Below are 21,243 nucleotides of genomic sequence, written 5' to 3'. Positions count from 1 at the left end.
TTGCCGGTTTGATCCCGCCATGGGCCACTGTGAGCTGCGGAAGGAAAATACCTAAAGGAGTAAATCATATCAAAATGAAAATGGGAAGAGCTGTAGAACCTTCTTTCCTGTCTTCATGCAGACAACAAATAACCTCTGAATTATTGAGTCAATACAGTTAATTATTTGACTGGTGTGTCATATTACAATTTATATGATTTTACCCCGGTTGATTTAAAGATTGTGCCCTCAAGATTTTGCATCTTCACTTCCAGGATGTTCTTAGACTATATACAAAGCCAAGCCCTCTGTGGTCCTAACTCCAACCAACCTCTGTGCACCTCCATTCAAACTTTAAACTGCAATATTTTAACTGCTGGTAGTTCCTCTGCTTTCAGTTTCCTAAACTTGAACTCCCTGTTGTCCTCTTGCCCTTCCCCGTTCCTAACCTTTACAACACAAGTTAGGTGATTTAAGAAAGCCTTTCTCCAAGACCCTTCGGGTATCTCTATCTCAGCACTCAGGCACTGTATTTTATTTGCTTACAGGGCTATCTAGCCCACTGAATGAGTTTCTTGAGGCCAGATTCAGTAACTTACCTGTATTTACCTGTATCCATGAGTTCTACAACACCAGGCAAGTTGTGGGGTTCAATAAAATGTTAGTTGAACGAAATTTAAGGGTGAGATGTGAGTGAGGATTGATGGATGGGTCAGAAAACGAAATTTCAAAGCACGCTATCTTGTGCATTACGAGGACCTCCATAACTTCACTGAGTCGCAGCTTGGCAGAAGCGCCACACAGGTGAGTCATGGGATAGCAATGAGGTCATAGAACTGGGAAGCCAAGTTAAGTCATTAACAGTAACACCTGTTGGCAAAACTGACAAGGAGGGAAAGAAAGCACGGGGTAGCGGGTCTCCGGGATCTGGTGCCAGACCCCACTTTTGAATCATCTTCCCGCAGGCACCAGAGGCCACAGAAGGGGCCAGGAAACGTTAAGAGACAAGAAAGTGCTTCAGAAGAGAGTGGTGCTTAGTAGTTCTGACTCAAAAGCCCACCATCACCCACTTCGGACACAAGGTCAAGGAGCCAGGCTGCCTCCTCATAGCGTCAACTGCTACACATTTTCTCTTCAAGTTCATTTTTCTCTTGAGAGCTCTTTATCCGTTTCCACAGCGTCCGACGGCCCAAGGGCAGGCGCTGCGGGCCTCGCCGCCAGAGCTCGGGCATTGCTTTCATAGGACTTGGCGAGGCGGGCAGCCTGCGGGGCTGTCTCCACGGACATCATGTGACGTGGGGAGGTGACTTGTATTTCTTCGGATCTAAGGCTACAGATTATATGAGTTCAAAAACAGGGGCTCACCTCAGTCTGATCAACGACTCGGCTCTAGGCTCTAGCTCTCCCCAAACCCCTCCCTTAGGGGACGGTTCCATACCACCTTCCCAGGGGAGGTGCCACCGGAAGGGGAGGGTCTTCCGCCGTAATGGCATCCCGTGGGGTCGTTGGCATTTTTCTCCTCTCAGCTGTCCCCCTCTTGTGTCTGGAGCTCCGACGTGGGATTCCAGATCTAGGTAAGCGTTGCCTTTTTCCTCTTGGCTTTCACACCCAGGTAACTTTCCCATGGATGTTGCGCAGAATTATAGTCTGGAGCCACGTCGCCTCTGGCCGGCTTTGACTACGACTCCCAGGCTGCATCGCGCCTGCCTCTCTTCCGGCGCCGGGTCCCTCCACTAGCCACAGGGAGTCCAACTCCACTTGGTGCAAAAAGTGTCCCTATAGATCTGGGGAAGTTTTGCGTGTAAGGGGGACAACGCAGAAAGCACAGGAACAAATATAGACACTATTTTCAAGGCGTGTTGAATGCTCAAAAAGAAATAAACAGGGTGATGTGATGTATACCTTTTGAGGAACCTAAACAGATTTAAATGATAAGGAGCCACCCCTTTGAAAAGCCGGGGCAAAAACATTCCAGACAAAAGGAATTGTGACATGTTGGAGGAAAATGATGAAGACTGTGGCTGGATCAAGGATATTAAGGAGTATTCATTGAAGCACCTATTATAAGCCTAACACTAAATGCTGTTTATTCATTATCTCATCCAATCTGCATTACAACCATAGACGTTGGGTACTATTATAATCTCCATGTACAGGTGAGGAAACTGAGATGTAGGAGGTTAACTGATTTACTTAAGGTTTTAAAAAAAATCACTGGATTCAGTGTGGAGAATGTTTAGGAAGGAAGCTATAGTGGAAGCAGTGGGACAACTTAGGTTTTTGAAGTGGTCAAATGACAGCCTGGAGTAGAATGGTAACAGAGATGAAATCTGCACAGATTTGGAATATTTACAAAGTAGAATTTGTAATTTCTACAGGATTTGTTGATGGATTGTTTGGGACTAGGGAAAGGAGGGATTCCAGGAAGACTCCCTACATGAGGGTAAAACAACCCCAAGTACCTGGTAGTGCCAACAGTAAAGGGAAAACAAAGGAAAATGGTGGACCTGTGGAGAATCAGTTCACTTTTGGACATATAAATGATCAGTTTACACGTCTGTCTCCCTCATTAAACTCAGTTTTAAAGTTAGAGACCGTGATGAAACTTAGCTTTAATATTTCCTTTCTTTGAATTTCCACCTGCCCTTACCACCTCTAAATCAGGTACCCAGAAATGTTGCTTGAAATAATAAAATGAAATGCTTTTTAAAAAACCTACCAACTCCCTCCCAATGCCTCTGATTCAACTCAAGAGTATTGGAATCTAACAAGACTTTTATCCAAATGACATACAGAAATGTTAAATTCACGCTTAACCTATTAACAGAATTCACCTGCTCCCTTGTCTTTACAGCATCCACCTCTACTCTGCTCATTTGGAATCTTCTACTTTGCATTAATATTGAGTCACTCACTAGTCAATGAGAAGATGGTTACTGAGAGTTGCAGATGGAGATCTGTTCACATGATCAGCTTGGACCACAGGGAAATACACTTCTTGAGGGCAGAGACCATATCTAACTTGTTTTTGTATTCCTAGCACTTACCAAAATATCTAAATTAATAAAAGTAGGCCAAAAATTCTAGAACATGCAGTTGGGCTCCTGGTAGCATCTCCGTCTAGTTCCTGAAATTTTGACTTAATTAACTCTTTTCTCCTAGAATCCTCTCTCAGTTGTGAAATGATGGTCATTTACGTTGGTTTCTTGATAATGTTTCTGCAATTATCCAGTAACAGTATTTAAGTCTATTTTACCAATCATACATCCCAGGGAAACAGCTGCAGGGCTCATTATGTACTTATAGATATTAATACTCTTAGCTGGAGCTGCTAATTAAATTCTCAGGGGGGAAAAGTGGAATTCCCAGACCTGTTCATTCACCTGGGCTATATTTTTAGACATACATTGAAAAAAACGATCCCTGTCTTTTTCTACTGTATAAAAGCATTCATTGCCAATACATTTTTACTTGTACTTAAGCTAAAGGTTTTACTGCTGTTTCCTCACATTTGTTATCTTTGAGTGCCCTGCACGTGGGCTCTTGAGAGTAGGTACAAAAAAAATCAACTTAGTTAAAAAATTTTTTACTTGAAAACTGTACGCACCAGTCTAGTTCTTTGATATATTCCCATGTGACATTTGCAAATTGCTTGCTTATTAGAACAAAAAGCAATATTATGGAACATAAATCCCATCATTCAATGTTTTCTCTAAATACCAATACTCTAGGTATTAAATTACTTTCGTAATGGCCAAAGTTACCCCAGATTTAATTATATTGTATTGAACAACACATGAATCAATAGGTAATGCTGGCAAAAGTTGGAGGGGCTGTGATGTAAAAAATATATAAATATACGTGTATATGACTGTATTTAGAATTACTTAATTAATTTTCAGTTAATTGACTAACTACCAGCCCCATAACATTTGCAAGATGGTTCCTCTATACCTCTGCCTGGTAATTTTTGAGAATTACAAAACAAAACTAAAAATTCCTGGGGTAGAAACCATTTTTAACCCAATTTTATATCTCTATTCCCTTACATTTAACAAAGTATATTGTACAAATTAGGCAGTTGTTACATTTTTGCTGATGTAATTTTCATCTTGGTACCTAAAATAACATAAAAAACCCAATACTGAATTTTTACCTTTTTCCTAGGCAAACATATATATAGTAATTTTATGTACAAATGACCAAGTATTGAGAAATAAAATACACTGTTTCATAATTTAACTGTGAGGGATAAGAATTTGGTGTTTGAATGAGAATGACTGTTTTTAAATAGAACTAGAATTTGAAAAGATGGTATCTTCACTGTCATTTAATTCCTAACTATGGGAATAACCTTATCTCCTTCTCTGAGTAGAAGGGACACAGAATTTACTCATTAGTGATAGTCATAATATTTACAATGTAGCCAGTCACTCAGATTATACCTGTACTTCCAAGACAGAAGATGTTCTAGAATTATTTTATGAGAACGTGTTATGTTAATGATAACCATGATGACTTGTGGTACCCAGAGGAAACTATATGAAAAATCTTAAGACAGTTGTGTAACCTAACTTTTACTCGACTTTTCTAGTACAAATAATCTTCTAATGTGTTATTAGTATCAAGAAGTATTTTTAATTTTAATTTTTTTTAACCTTTATAAGGAATTAAAGATATAATTTTGCTGTGTGGCCGGATTTTCTTACTGCTTGCTCTTCTTACTTTAATCATTTCTGTGACTACCTCATGGCTTAATTCATTTAAATCTTCGCAAGTTTACCTAAAAGGTAAGTTTATTGTTTATCTACCCTTTTATGCTTTCCTATTAAAATCTGTTTATTTATTCTAGAACACTGCACAGTAAGAACCTTTTTACCATTATGTTTTGCAGTGTAATTTCAAAATAGAGTAATCATTACAACTTTAGTCATGATTTTGAATGAACTATAAATCCCAACATTTTTATCAGAAATCATACATTTCCATATATATACATTCAAAAATCGTTCATTTCTAAGTTGGTACATTGCAAATGCTCTAAATCTAAATTGTCTCTGTGTATGCAACTTAACTACTGTTTGATATGTATAGTTTACAAACAATTCTATAAATGATAAATGTATCTACCATTAATCTCTAAAGGCCTTTCACCCTAATTTATTTTTCATTCCATTCTGGCAGTTTTTATTTATGCACTTAGTCTCTTATATATAATTCGGTGCTCTTAATTTTAGGCAACCATGCTAATTCTTAGTTCTGTTTTGTTTTTTCAGTAAGTGAAAGTTTGTGAGTATTAGAATACCTTTTAAAACAGTATTGTAGTTTGACTCAGAACAGATGAATCCTAAAATTAATGCCTACATTCTAATATCCTATTAGAAAGAAACTTGCCAATAGTGAATTTGGGGCATGATATTTTGTTTTGCTATTTAAATGTAAATAAATAAAAGGAAAATGGTCAGGGTTTAATTTATAGCCCTTTCAAACTAACCATGAATAAAACCATAATCCTAAAATGTTATACTATTCAACCCAAACATAAAAGAAAATGTGGATGTTGCAGAGTCTCCCAATCATAGATTTTGGAATTTTTTTTCTTTCTTCTTTTGGTAAATTATTTGATTTCTTATGCTTCAAATTACTCAGTAACTTTTCTTTGAAACGTTGTATTAAATACCTTTTGATATTAAGAGAATATTTGCTGCACACATTAAACTGTCAGGTCATGTTTTATAAATGGGGAAATGTGCATCTGATATAGTGTCTTACCTTAAATTGCATCTTTATGTTTTTTGCGTGCAAGTCACTTTAGTACATTTATGGGTTGTAATTTTGAGATATAAATCACTGAAGGCTAAAATTATCTAATAAATAATTAAGACTGTATGGTGCCTAATTGTCAGATTTTTTTTTAAATGAGTACAAACCCAGCTTGCTCATACACTTCCTATCTTCCCTGTCATCAGATATTGAGAAACAAGACTTCGATTCATTCAAAACTTTAATCCTCCTTATTTTGTAAAGGTTTGCAAGATGAGGTATATCTAAGTTCTGAAGTAGTCAGTTCTCGGTGCCTTTAATATTAAAGCCCCTGAATTCCCTGTTATTGATTTATTTAAAAACTATATTCTTTGACTCAGTTTGTAAATCTTTAAGATTACTAAGTCTGACCAATCACATAGCAAGTTACTGGCCAAACTGGAACTTCTGATTTCCTCTGTGCTTTACTGCCCTAATCTTTCCTTAATAAACTTGATGAAATATTTACCGACATAGAGATAAAATTGTTGACAGAAAGGAAAGCTCTTCTTTAAGGAGTCAGGCAGTTTAAAGTATATATTTTCCTAAAAGATGGATAATTCCTCAAGAGAATACAGTAAAATGAAATTCACTTAAATGAAATTTATACCTAAAATAAAAAAAGTCAATACAATAACAGAAATCCTTCCTCTGGACATTGAGTGGATTACAACCTAATATTGGTTTAGTCACTATAGGAGTTGCCAAGCATTACCCACCTTTGAGCTCTAGGCATGTTGCTTTTACCGTCATGTCCAAGGGTGACCAAGTGGCACTCTTCATGCCACCAGTACAGCATTCCACATTTCATATTTGAAATGGGATTTCGTGCTCTGCCTTAGAGCTGCTTGAAGGCTTATCAGGGGTCCGCAGGAAAAAACCCACCATAAGTATTCTTGAAGCCTCCTCACCAAAACTATAACATACAATTTTAATACTTGTCAGAGAATTTTTGTTTCAGAACAGACCTTTTCTTACCGATTTGACTTTTATGTTTTGATATCTTAGAAGACGAAGAGAAGAATGAGAAAAGGCAAAAACTTGTGAGAAAAAAACAACAAGAGGCACAGGGTGAAAAGGTACAGCATAATTTTTAGAGAGTATATCTAGAAATAATACAAAAATATCTGGGGCATTTAAAATTTATATATGTGGCTTTCTGTGTGCTCAGAATTTTTTTGAGATCAAATTCACATGACATAAAATTAACCATTTTAAAGTGTACAATTCAGTGACATTTGGCACATTCACAATGTGTGCAACTAGTATCTCTAGCTGCAAAACATTTTTTTCACCCCAAAAAGAAAACCCCATACCCATTAAACAGTTACTTCCTCATTCCCCTCTCCTTCCATCCTCTGGCAACTATCAATCTGCTTTTTGTTTGTATGGATTTATCTATTCTGGATATTTCATATAAATGGAATCATAACATGACCTTTTGTGTCTAGCTTCTTTCACTTAGCATATGTTCTGGGGTTCATCCATGAAGCATGTATCAGTACTTCATCCCTTTTTATAGCTGAATAATATTCCATTGTATGGATATATCAAATTTTGATTATCCTTTCATTTCGCTGATGGACATTTTGGTTGTTTCCACCTTTTGGCTATTGTGAATAGTGTTGCTAGCGTTAACTCTTCTTCAAAGATTTGACAGAACTAACCAGTGAATCCATCTGGTCTTGGACTTTTCTTTGTTGATTTTTAATTACTGATACAATCTGTTAGGTCTGTTAAGAATCCCTATTTCTTCTTGAGTCAGTTTATGTAATTTGTGTTTCTAGAAATTGGTCCATTTTATCTTGGTTATCTAACTTGATGGCATACAATTACACGTAGTATTCTCTTATAATCCTTTTTTATTTCTGTAAGGTTGGTAGTAATACAGCCACATTCATTTCTGATATTACTTATTTGTCTTCTCCTTTTCTAAAATTAAAGGTTTGTGAATTTATTGATCTTTTCAAAGAACCCATTTTTGGTTTCATTGGGTCTATTGTTTTTCTATTTTATTCTCTATGTTTTACTCTCTTCTGTAATCTTTATTATTTGCTTTCTTATGCTAGCTTTGGGTCTAATTTGTTCTTTTTCTAGTTTTTTAAAGTGTAAAGTTAACTTATTGATTTGAAATCTTTCTTCTTTACTTAGATGTTTATAGCTATAACTTTCCCTCTCAGTGCTGCTTTTGCTGCATCCTATCCAAGATTGGTTTTGATAACTAGGAATTTCTTTTACCATGGATAATTATCTAACAGTTATTTTCTTGACCTTGAACTGTCAAGTAGCACTTGGGCAGTTACCAGACTGATGACTGACCTTTGTGAAAGAGGAGACTCCTGTGGACTTTCACCTAAATATTAAAAACAAACTCTTTACAAAGGCCTAGGTACAGGGCATTAATAGTTTGACATCTATCACTTGTTTTTCTGATGAACAAATTATTCCTCTTTAAGTAAACAAGAGAAGGTTAAAAACAAATCATAAGAGTAAAAGCCTATATATTTGTTGGGCGGTTGGGGAAGTTACTACATCTGTAACTACCCTGATCTGAATTTAGTAACAATGGAAGTGTCCTTGCAAGATCTTTTGTAAGAAGCTCTCTTGTAAATATTTAAACTTCTCAAGTTTAATATTATCTCCTGTGGAAGTAACTGTTAATTTTAAAGACTTACATACTTATTAGTAAACTATAATTCCATCCATATGTTAATTGTATACTAATTGGCATCTGTAATTTCTAAGGGTATGTAAAGTTGGGATTCTTTTTGTTTAGCAAAAGTCTAGAAACGTTAATGATATGTCTTCTCTTTTTGGACAAATCAAAATTAATACGCTAATATCTCACAGTATAGTCTATGAGAATGGTGAAGTGCCCAGCCTGTGCAGACATGCGCCTGATGATACATAAAATTTTTGAGTGTTTGCATTCTTAAAAGGTAGTTTTTCTTTCTGACACTTGATTGATAGTTTGATTTGATAAAGAATTACAGGTGGAAAATCACTGGAATTTTGAAGTATTGTACCATTATCCTTGAAGTTCCAGTGTGGTTTTTTTCAAGTTCTTTTTTTTCCCGTTCATTAATTTTAGTCTCCATTTGTCATGTTGGAGGCTTTCCTTAATCATCTGGTAATCCTTGGCTCTGTCCTTTCAGATTTAAGAATGATGCACTAAGATGCTAACTGATGCTATATGCCTTTGTAGAACTTCATCAAGCTTTGTGTTCTTTACTGTTTATAAAGTTACATTTCAATGTAAAGGGAAAAAGGAAAATAAAGCTAATTGGAATTTCTGTGTATGGGTGCAGAGCTTGACATGTTGTCTGCGGGTGTAAGGTGTACAATTTAATGGTAGGTGGATTGAGGAGTAATTTAGCTTTGTCAATATCTCTCTGTTCCTCTTGCAATTCACCTCTTCTAGACAAGGCACCGCCATTCTCCCACCTGGGTGGTTAAAGTCTGGCTACCAGCAGTCTGAGTCAGGTAGGAAGGCAGCTGGGGAGTCTCACCTTTCAGTTTGGACACTTCATAGACCCTCTGTTTAAGTTTGCATTCCTGTCTTCCCTAGGCCTGAGATCTGTGACTCTGCAGCCTCGCTGGTTCATATCCCCCGAGAATAAACCTTCTGTGTCTGCCTAAATGTGGTAGGATAAGTGGGTCTGAAGATGTAATACCTCTTTTATCTTTTCCCCCCCTTTTGCCTAAAAACCTCAGATGCAAAGAATTAGAGTCATCATCCTTGGTTCACTAACACTCATCATTGCTTGATGCATGGCTTCTCCTACCACCTTCCGTTTTTAGCTCTGCACCTCACCCCATGTCCCTGCCATGGTATCTGGTGCCTTTTCTTCCTGAGCTGTTGTTGCAGGTCTGTGGAGTGCACTGGCTTATTTCTTTATTGTTGCCCTCCTTTACAAACACTTAGATTGCATCTTTCTCACTCTGATATAACAGTTACCACTCCTCCATCTGCCCTCACATATAGTGGTTTGGGGGTTATAATATTTCTGTTTCATGAGTGGTGGAATTTGGGTTTCTATTTCTTGTTTCCGTGGTTGTTTTGGGGTGATTTTCAAGAGGAGAGGGAGGCAGAAATAATTTTACTCTGTCATCTTAAAATCAGAATCTCCATTTCTTTTGAGTCCCAAACTATTTTCTACTCTTCCACGATCGACCTATTCAATTAACGCTCTTCCAAATGAGTTCATGCCTTGGGCATCATGCTTTGAACACACCCCCGACGTTAAGCTCCTGGAAGACATCTTTGCATCCCTATCCCCCAGTACGGTTTTGTTGTGCGGAAAACACATTACAGGATATACAGGCAGACTGCCATACGAGCATAAGTATAGAACACTTATCTTTATTTGCATTATGTACAAATGCAAATTTTTAAGAGACTGATGCAAAAGTGGAGGATGTTGCTTTTTGGCAAAATTTAGTGTGAAAACACAATTTCTTACTGGTTCTCATTTACAACTTTATACACAATGTAAAAATCTTAGGATTGTTAATTTATAGTAACAACACTTATTATTATTTTTTTTTTTTGAACAGGCTAGCAGATACATAGAGAATGTTCTAAAACCTCAGCAGGAAATGAAATTGAAAAAACTGGAAGAGCGCTTTTATCAGATGACGGGTGAAACCTGGAAGTTAAGCAATGGTCATAAACTTGGGGTTAGAAAATATTCCATTTTATATTTTGAATCCTGCTATTACTTATGTTTCCTTTTACATATGTTGATTTTTTAAAGTTGCAAATCATATTAAGCTGTTAATACAGTCTTTCTTAGGAGTCTTTATTAATAATGATTGTATATCAGCTTTTATTCAGCATATTTTGTGTCTCAAACAGATAATACCTTAGAGCCTTGAAATGCTCTAATAAAGGTAATCTTTATCTTGACTTATGTTTTATCACTATGTTTTATGAGGGAATTCAGATCTTCCCTCAAGAAGGATCTCCAAGGTATAAGCTCACATTATGTTCATTTTATTTGGCTCTGTTTTTGTAAAGCCAAATTCACCATGACTCCAAGTATGAATTCTGTCATTTGCTAATGGAAGTTTACAATTGTAAGTTTTATTACAGAGAAAAAGGATACTCATAAAGGAATTAAGTTTTAGAAGAACTGGCCATAGGTTTTATGTATAAGATCATTTCTGTCCCAAAGACTTTTTTTGCCTTCTATGTATACTGTAGCTTTCACCATCTTGTAAAGGAAATGATTTAGTAAAGGTGAATAGGATTCTTACAGTGAAGCAGAATCAGTTTTTATTCATTTCATAATGGTAAATTTACCATAAAATAATCAAGGGTGGTTAATAAAATTAATGTGAAAGACACAATATAAAATGCACCTGCTCTATGTGGTGATTTCACTTCTAAGTGAGTTTGTCTTCTGTTCAATTTTGTGGTGTTAGACACTAATAGCCTGATTTTAATCTGCCGCATCTCTTTCTGAAATGGTCATAATAGTAAATCAGTCATTCTACCCCTTGCTTTTAGGCTATGTCTTCATGTTACTACTAGGATATGTTTTCACCTCATTAGTGGGGTCAGCAAGAAGTCAGGGACAGCGTAGACCTTTGGTGGTGTTGTGACTTAAGGCTCTTAGGACTATCAAAGAACATGAGAATTGGAATGTTAGAGCTGAAAGAAGTGTATCCATCAGCTGATCCAACCCCATAGTTCACAGTGAGGCAGCCGAAGTTTGGTCAGTTAATTGTTCAGCATCAAGATCTCTTTACTCCCACTTCCCACACTCCTTCTACCAACTTCTCTTTGGATAAAGGAATGGGGAAAACAGCCCACTAAAATGGTGGCTGGTTCTAGGCTGATAAAGACAACTTTTACAAGGTCAGAATATATGGAAGAATTTGACACTTAAGTGAATTATCTTTTGCTAAAGAAAAAGTTTTCAATATATCATTATGGAAAGATAAGTGACTCTTGATGGTGACCATACAATGTAATATATAGATGATGTATTACAGAATTGTACACCTGAAATCTATGTAACTTTACTAATAGTTGTCACCCCAATAAACCTAAATAAAAAAAAGGAAAGAAAAAGTTTTAATAGACAATATTAATAATAATATTTTTTATGATTTCTGGAATAAAATCCTTTGTTTCCTAAAGTAATTAATTCAAATGGAAGCTCAAATTTTGAATTTGAGAACTAAAATATGTTTATCTAGGGCTATGGTATGGAAGTTTTATATGGTTACATACACAGACATACGTTTTTACATATATGTTCTATTTTCCACAGCCTTTTAAGGCATAATCTCTTACACTGCCTTGTTTCTTTTACTGAAAGGAGGAAAGGATATCATCCAGGTTTTCTTCTTTCGTCCATCCTACTGGAAATCTTGGGGGTCAGTTAAAATGGAAAGGTTTCTCTCTGCCTTGTATCTATCAGAGGGAACCCCAGAGCTGGATAAGGGTAGTTTCTAGAAGATGTTAAACTCCATCTTTTCATGTCTAAAGAGACAATGCTTTAATTTTCTGGTTTAGTAATGACTTAATTATATTTTTTACTGAAATGCCATCAATTAAAATAACCATTGTGAACAAAACAAAGTCGATAGAAAGCATCTCTTTAGACATTGTCGTTTTGGACCAGGGTGATGAAGATTTGGTGCTTGAAAATGAAAATCAGACATCTTTTGAAACATCAAACAGAGAAGCAGCAAAGAGACGGAACTTGCCTAAGCTTTTAACCAAAGTTGCACCACCTGCTGAACAGCCCACGCAGAAGGTTTGTTACTTAACGCCTGTACTACTCACGGATTGCATCAGGGTGCTGTAGGAAGTGTTTGTGCGTGAGATGGTAAAGGGAGTGAAGATTAGGACTGGCTTTAAATCCAGATGATGTCTTCCCACTACCTGACAAAGTAATCAACTTCATTAAGAATCACTCTTTCTGCTTAATATTAATGTTCTGAACCAAACTTAGAAGGAAGCTATGATCATAGGTTTAGAAAATTTCAGTTATTTTTTGAGGAAATAATTTGCTTATGTAAAAGTGAAAAACATAGTGTTTACTCAGGAAACGTTCCTTTGGGTAGTGAAGACACGATTAAACCATATTCAGTCAGTGGCTAAGATTAACATGACTATCATTTTCCTCAGGGGCCCTTCTAGGGGATGGATTAGCAACCATTCACTTTGGAATAGTGCCCAGGTTTATTATTCCTTCTTTTCTTTCAAATTTTTCATCCCTACGTTAAATTTGAAGCTGGCAAAGGTTGGAAATAAGAATCTGTTTTTACTGACTCTTAGGGAAAGCTGGTAGGTCATGTATCTAATTGTGAAAAGTGGTTTCTAATGTATTGCTTCTCAGTCTGAGGTTTTGTTGTGCCTTAATGGAGCTTGAGGGTCCGAATCTGGTCATTGGACTATTTCTAGCAAAAAGGTCTAATGAACTCTATGGACTAATTCAAAATTCAATATTCTTTACTTTTTTGTTATAGCACAAATTATCTCATGCTCACAGTAAATTTTGGTTGACCGCACATGCTTTTGATACCAAAGGAAAACAAATGGTTTATTTAATTAATACAATTAATGTGTGTTAGATAAAATGTTATAACATGTGGAGTCTATGGTATTAAAAAATAAAAAGTGTCCCTAGAGGAGAAATTGTTGATTCAACGAGAGTTTTAACAAGAGAAAATTGTCTGAACATCTGGTTTTTTAAACATAAATAGGGAAGCATTGAGTAAATCATGAGATCAACCAAAGTGAATGGTTGTTAACCGGTCCTCTAGAAGTGCCAGTGAAGGAAAATATGCGCTCTTCTTAAAATGTGTAGATGTATGAACCTAAATAACCTCGGGGTTTTACTGAACTTAGTATTTATCCTCAGTTTCTTTAAATAGTACATTTTTATATAGTATCTTGGAACATTAAAACACCAAAATTCTTTAAATGTGTATAGATTGGTAGCTATCATCTAAAATCCTGTTTTTATGATCTTTTGTTAACACAAAATTGCTTACCCAAAAATGTTTATTAATTTAGCTCTCATTCTTATTATAAACTTCTTATAAATGTTTATTAAATGGAAAGATTTAAGCTTAAATATGTCTAAACTCTATGTTGAAAGGAACTCTTCTCATTGCAATTATTTCTTTCTTCAAAATGTTTACGTTCCTGTTACTAATACTTACTTTTCTTTAGGTTCCAGATTTTCCTGAAGAACCTCCTGAAACAGCTGAAGAAGTAAGCTTTTCTTTTTTTCTTTGAAAATTAAATATACTTTCTATTTCCTTTAACACCAAGTAAGTATGTCGTATCTAAATTTGGGTTTAGAAAGTAAAGATAGCATAAGTGTTTATGTGATTGCACTGTAATTAGATCCTGTTTTGAATATGGTGTAATAGCAAACTCCTCAGCTCGAGTCCTGTTTTGGAAGCCTGCTTCCTGATAAGTATGTTATTTTAGAGCCTAGAGCCTTCCCACTGCATCAGGCAGAGAGAGAATACATGGGCTTTTCTACAACTTCAAGTCAGCAAGTGAGTTACTTTCTAAACTGAAATCAAAATAGATAACTTCAAATCGTAGTTTTCCTCTTAAAAAAGAGACAATGAAGAATGCAGCTATTGTAGGTGTTTGAATTACAGTATCGTTTTCTGTTTAGGGGGCAGTCAGACTGAACCCCCCACTGCATTGAGCTGCCATCTGCCCAAATGCTTTGTCATCATCTGTGCTCCTTCCCTCTATTGCCCAGCTTAGTTTCAGACACGCCTCCAGTGTACGGGAGCACATGTCTTTATAGCCATTAAGTCACTCAGGCAAAGGAGAGCCCTGCTGGTTTTCCATTACTTAGGGCTCAGTGCCTGTTACACTACTTAAAAACCATTTTTGAGGTAGCCATGAAAGTCATCAGGAGAGTCTCATTTTTGTCGACATATTTGCAACATTTATATTTAGTACTTTGGACATCAGAGGAAAACCTGAAAGTCATACAGAAACAGAGATAATGAAGTGTGTGATGCAGATACTGAACCCCCAGGAGAAACACAATGTTGTTTTTTAAAAAAATGCCTAATTTCTACCCATGATACCTGATAAATTCTTGCCCATAATGTATCTGTCCTGACCCTTCCCCCTTCTCATCAAGTTCAGGTTGGTATCCATGACAACCGTTTATAATACAGGAGTAAATAAATGTAGCTCAGGTTTAACAGGGAACACCTTTTATAAATTTACTCTAGCTTTAAAAGACATGACATTATTCCTGCAGAACAGCAGTTTGTCACTGAAGGTGCACGGATTACAGACATCAGGTTGTCAGTGAGTCCTTTGAAATTGTACTTTTTGTGCTTATATAAAAGGACAGTGTTTTTCTTCAGAATCTCAGATCTGTGACCCTAAAAAGGTTGAGAAACCTCTGCCACAGAGGCAGTTGATGTTGCTCTCTTATTAAGAGTTATTCATAGGCATTCCACTTTGTTGCTTTTCTACCCTTTCTCAGTACTCGTTAGATGATATTTTGTGTTCCACACAGTAAAGTGTATGCAGAGTAATAGAATTTTAGAGCTGCAATGAACCTAAATAACTACCTCATCCCCTCTCCTCACTTGAAGCTGAAGCCACAGGTAGGAAGAGTTTCCCAGGTTCGTGCTGGGAGAACGCAGGTCTCCTGGCTGTAGCCAGTCCTCTTCCCTCATTCACTCTATAAGCAATACTACCCGAATTTCCTTCTCCGTGCTCTGATTTTTGGTCCTCTGTTTTTAATGAACAAAATCAACAAAATTATGGTAATTGTTACGTGTAAAATGTATGCAACACACGCACACATACAGAATATACTGTAAAAGTATCATCTTATACATTAGTGGCATTCTTAATAAAATTTCATTATAAAAGTTGCTTTAGTAGCAGTAACAACCGCTCAGCATTTCACTGATTTGGATGGGAGTCAAACACCTTACCTACTCAAGTGGAAAAAACTTCTAACACGGCTTTTCTGAAGGGGGTAGGTGCTTTAAAACCACCATTTCTATATATTATGATGCCTGCTTACCTCCCAGGACAGTTATGATAATGTTAACCATAAAAAAAAAAGGTTTCCTGACAGGTAAATAATGAACATCAGAATAAATGACTAATTGATCATCTTTTCATTTTAGGAGGTCCTTTAACATACTAGCAGTTTGCAAGCTTTTCTTTAGCTGTTTAACTGTTTTTTCAAAGGAAAGATGATGGGGAAACTGGATACATAATTCAGATAATGCAGGACGGTTTCCAAGAGATGAGATCTCAAAGCTCCCAGCAACCAGGACCATGTCTAAGCTCATCTCTCATTTGCTTGGACGATGTAGGCACAGTGCACAGCCTACAGTAAGGGAGGGGACAGGGTCATTTTTGTTTCCTTTCGATCTAATGCTCTTCTCTGTAGACTCTGAGGTGGCACTGGATCTTGGTTTGGTAGCTTACTTTTGAAGCGCAACTGCAATCTGGAAGTTACCTGGGCAGACAGAATCGTTTAGTCTCTGGTGTCCCCTCTGGAAGGCTCTGTCACTGATCTCCTCCATCCATAGGAAGATGTTTTTCAGTTTCAGAAGAATTATTTCTGTTCAGAGTAAATTTTATCTGGACCTTTGTGTTGGTCTACCACCAGAGCTAAATTCCTACAAAACCTCAGGTGCGCTTTTATAATTACAGATGTTTCACTAGTAGTAATTTTGGATTGCAAAGAGCAGTGGATTAGAATTGTATCTGAACATTTTTCTTCCTCAGGTCGTTACTGTTGCTCTCCGATGTCCAAGTGGGAAGGTCCTGAGGAGAAGGTTTTTTAAGTCTTGCAGTTCACAGGTGAGGAAATTCATTTTTGAGAAATATTTGTGTTGAATTTGTTCCCATAGTTTATTCCCAATAGTTTATTCCCATGCAGTGGGAGAGGTAATAGCCCACTGTTGTCTGGTACTCTAATCACTTACAGGTACTCTATTTTGAGGATAAAGGGCATTTATAAGTACTCTATGTTGTAGAAACTTGGGAAATTAGGCATGCTGGGTCCATTTAAACTGTGATTTCTGCATTCAAGATTTTTTCAGTTCTTTTCCTATTGTTTTTTGTTTGTTGTTTTTCTTTTGTTTTAATTACATTTCATAGCTTGGTGGGTAACATGCTTTCAAATCCTTAGGAAGCAGCCAGGATTAATTTTGTTCTGTTCCCATTATCCCTGGTGGATTATTAACCTAAACCCCATTGCTTATATGTAATTTTCAGACCATTCTTTAGGGCTTGTTTCCTTTTGTTCTCAATATCTTTTTCTATTAAAAACAATACTCTGTTTATTAGCAATACTTTGGAAAACATAGAAAAGTAGAGAGAAAAGAAATTTTTGATCTGCAGTCTGATACCAAAGCAGTTACAAATATTTTGGTGTATTTCTATTTTTAAGTGCATTTAAACATATAATTATGCATTCATTAAAATATATATCTAAATAATTTTCTATCCTGATTGTTGCATATAACCTATGACAAAAATGCTATAACCATAATGAAAAATACTGATGGATTTGACTACATAAAAATTTTCAGTTCTATACAGAAAAAGTTTACAAAGTTAAAGAAAAATTTGGGGAGTGAAAAAAGTGAAAGGGATTAAGTACAAATTGCTAGTTATAAAATAGTCACGGAATATAAAGTACAACATAAGGCATATAATCAGTAATATTGTAGTAACTACGTATGGTGTCAGATGGGTACTAGACTTACTGGGTGATCACTTCATAAGGTATATAACTGTCTAATCATGAACGTGTACTATGGGAATACTCATGACAGGAAATGCACCAGATCCATTGAAAATCGGGCTATCATAAAGCAGAGTTCCCCGGAACCTGGATATGTCCTTTGTGACAAAGTTCCCGCATGATTTTGATGTGGCTTAGATTATAATCTTAATAATTCTTTTCCCAAATGCTAACTTTTTGTCCTCAATCATTTTATTGAACCATCTGTCATTCCCTAAAGTTGAGGCTTTCCTAATGGTTAAATGCCTCTGCTGTCTTGGGTACCAGTAGTCCCTAAGCCTTAAACAAAATGTACTGAAGGTTATTCACATCTCAGAATACATGGCATACTATTTTTCTTTACACTCTAGAATTTCCTTTGAAAGTGGTAAAAGTTCTGTTTCATTATTCCTAGGGGCATGTTTAACAATGAAAGAATTGTAAAATATCCTGGGGACCCTGAGGAACACAAGTGTATACAGCATTTGATAACTACATTTTTTATGTTTTAGGTCCTGTCTGACTGGATGATGAAAATTGGGTACCACACATCCCTATACAGCCTTTCTACTTCGTTTCCCAGAAGGCCTCTGGAAGTAGAGGGAGGCTGGTCACTGCAGGACATAGGAATAACTGTGGATACTGTACTCAACGTGGAAGAGAAAGAGCCAAGCAACTAGTTAAGAAATGAGAACTACCGGTTCTTCCTAAAATCAGTTATGCCATGACCTTACAGGACAGTAATTCACATTAAAATCACGCCATACCTCGACTGAGCTCAAGGCAGTAAACTTTAATGTTGATGTCCACGGGAATATATGGACACAAAGGATTGGAAAAGGGGTGTTTTCTGCATATAATTTTTGGATGTGCTACTTTATAATGAGAACTAGGTAAAAATGTATACTGTGTGGCATTCACTATTTCTTACCTAGCTGACATCATTTATCAGTATGTTGAAAAAAGTCATGTAACCTTGGTTTCTGCCTCTTCAATCCATCTTAACCCCACTATGAGTATTTCACAATTCAGTGAAACTCTTCAAAGTCTTATAAATGGAAATGTTTATTCTGCTGTATTTATAGAAATTAAAAAACTTTAAAGAAGATTCAAAGCTCTTTAAAGCTTTAAAGTTCTTTTTGATAGGTATAAATTAATGTTTACTTAACGAATATTTGAGACTTACATATATAATTTTGCCTTGCATTGTAACATTTACAAAGTTCCAGGTGGACCAATATTTTTAAAAATAAAAATATTAAAAACATATACATCTGGTCATTTCATTTTACTGCTTATAAACCTGTAATGGTGAACACACGCACTGTATAATATAAAGTTCAAATGCCAAGTATGGTATAAAAGGCTGTTAACTTTGTTCTAGTCACTCCCTTTTTCTTTTCTCATGCGCAGTCTTAAGAGTCAGTTAACTTGACTCCTCTGTGTATTGCCCTTTATTTAATGCTCATTATACCTCTTCTGTAGAATTTATTACACTGTATTATAGCTGTTTTTGTGTTCCCGAACACATAATTCCTTAAAAGCAAGGAATATATCCCTTTTTTCCCTTTAGAAGTATCTGGTAGATGCTTAATACATACTTGAAAATAAATAAGTTGTCTCAACTGTTAACTTTTTTTTTCCTCTCTGGAATATCCCACTTAAAAAAAATTAAGTTCTGATTATAAATTTGAAAGTGTTCCAAAAGTTTACAAAGTAACAACAACAGAAACATCACCCATAATTTCAATACCCACAAATAAACATGACTAACTTTATGGTTTCCTGTATGTCCTATCAGACTTTTCTAAGCTTATACACCACAAATATAAAAAAGACTCCACAATTTTAGACCCTTTGGAAAAACTGATTATTGTGAAAGCTACCAAGTAATTCTACTTAGGATGGGGTAGCAGGCTCCAAGGTGGCCCCCAATGATCCCGCCTCTTCACTGTCACGCAGTCTTCCCCACATTGTACCAGGATTGGTCTGTGAGACCCAATAAAATTCAACAGAAGTGGTGTGTATCATGAGATTAGGTTATAAAAGACTGTGGCTTCTGTCTTCGTTCTCTCTTGGCTCACTCACTCACATGGGGGGAAAAGCCATGTTGTGAGCCTCACAGAGAGGCCCATGTGGCAAGGAAGTGAAGCCGCCTGCCAACAAGACATGAGGAAGCTTGGAGCTGAACCTCCCGCCCCAGTTAATTCCAGAGACTGCCGCTCTGGCAACCAGCCTGACTGCAACTTCATGAGCTCCCTAAGCCAGACCACTTAGCTACGATGCTCCCACTTTCTTGACCCTCACGATTTATGAGATAACAATGTTTTTTGTTTTGTTTTTTAATTAAAGTTTATTGGGGTGACAATTGTTAGTAAAGTTACATGGATTTCAGGTGTACAATTCTATAATACATCATCTATATATCACATTGTGTGTTCACCACCCAGAGTCAGTTCTTTTTCCATCACCATATATTTGAAGATAACAAATGTTTTAAGCAGCTACGATTTGAGTTAATTTGTTAAGGAGCAACGTAGAACATACAAATTTTAGAACCTACCAGTGAGGAGCTGTCATAAAAACCTAAAACATGGGAGTGGCTTTGGAACCAGGCAGTGGGCTTTGAGAAGAGTGTTGATGAAAGCCTAAAGTGATTTGACATTGTTGATAAAAGGCTGCAGGTGAAGACTTGCAGAAAAGTGAGGAAAATATTGCAAACTGGAGGAACGGAAATCCTGGTTATATAGTGGCAGAAGTTTAGCAACACTATCACTGACAGTGGGGGTGGGGGCGGGCAGGTGAGTGGAAAATACAGCTAAATGAGTTAAGTTATCTAGCTAAGTGTATTTCCAATCAGAGTATTGAAAATGCCACCTGGTTTTTTTGTGTGTGTTTTTTTGTTTGTTTGTTTGTTTGCTGCTTATAGCAATGTGAGGGAAGAGATAACCTAAAGAAAGGACTTAAAAAGGAACCAGGGCTCACTGGTTTGGAAGATTCCCACTCAGCCTCCAGAGGTGGCGAATAATGTTAAAATTAAGAAATGGCTGCAGAGCTAAAGTCAAATCAAGGGCATTCTCAAGAAAGAGTGGTCTAAAAATTAAGCCAAGAGCATAATTATAAAATCCTTTGTTAAGACCTGAGAAATATCAAAGGTGATGCCTCAGAATAAGATTCATGGAATATTCAAAGTTTTAAAAATAATGGTATCAGCAGTAACCTGGACATAGATAAGTGAAAATTAAAAGAGGCCTTTGGACCCCCAAAATTCTACTGGCAGGAAGCAAGCTGAAAACCTATGCTACCTGTCACGTAAAAGAATGACAGAAGGTGAAACCAAGGCCTCTGAGGGCTGAGTCAGGAGCCATTGGAAAGTCATTTCCTCAGGAGTAGGACGGAGTTCTTGTAAAGGAATTTCTAACACTTGACCAGTTGGGTTTCAGAACTGCTCATGGCCCAGTGACTTCTGTGTGCCGTTCATTTTCAGTCCTTCTGAACAGGAATCATCCAGTCTGCCCCACCTTTGTCTGCTGGGTTTAGGGAGGGGTGACAATATGTCCTCAGTGCACAGGCCTACAGATTGGGAGGAAACGTACTTGAGAGCTATACTTAAGAACCGCATACATCCTGGTGGTCTCACCTGCAAGATGAGATTCTGGAATTTGAGCTGACGCTGTAATGGGCTGAGACTTTTGTGTTC

The 21,243-nt window shown here is 36.6% G+C and overlaps 1 protein-coding gene across 2 annotated transcripts; it reads left to right on the top strand.

Annotated features, from left to right (window-relative positions):
* The first annotated feature begins 1,428 nt into the window (after nucleotides 1–1,428).
* UBXN8 (UBX domain protein 8) lies at nucleotides 1,429–18,794 on the top strand. 2 transcript variants are annotated; one of them, XM_033105197.1, is made up of 8 exons: nucleotides 1,429–1,553; nucleotides 4,647–4,769; nucleotides 6,790–6,860; nucleotides 10,339–10,461; nucleotides 12,417–12,551; nucleotides 13,976–14,017; nucleotides 16,541–16,615; nucleotides 18,056–18,794. In XM_033105197.1, the coding sequence occupies exons 1-8, from the start codon at nucleotides 1,466–1,468 to the stop codon at nucleotides 18,221–18,223; spliced, it is 825 nt and encodes a 274-aa protein (XP_032961088.1). In that variant the 5' UTR covers nucleotides 1,429–1,465; the 3' UTR covers nucleotides 18,224–18,794. The 2 variants fall into 2 exon arrangements, with proteins under 2 accessions (XP_032961088.1, XP_032961090.1); XM_033105199.1 differs by lacking the exon at nucleotides 4,647–4,769 and having other exon boundaries at nucleotides 1,447–1,553.
* The last annotated feature ends 2,449 nt before the right edge of the window (nucleotides 18,795–21,243 follow it).

Source organism: Rhinolophus ferrumequinum, chromosome 4, assembly GCF_004115265.2.
Source record: "Rhinolophus ferrumequinum isolate MPI-CBG mRhiFer1 chromosome 4, mRhiFer1_v1.p, whole genome shotgun sequence".
Classification (NCBI taxonomy): domain Eukaryota; kingdom Metazoa; phylum Chordata; class Mammalia; order Chiroptera; family Rhinolophidae; genus Rhinolophus; species Rhinolophus ferrumequinum.
This window is presented reverse-complemented; position numbering and strand designations above follow the sequence as displayed.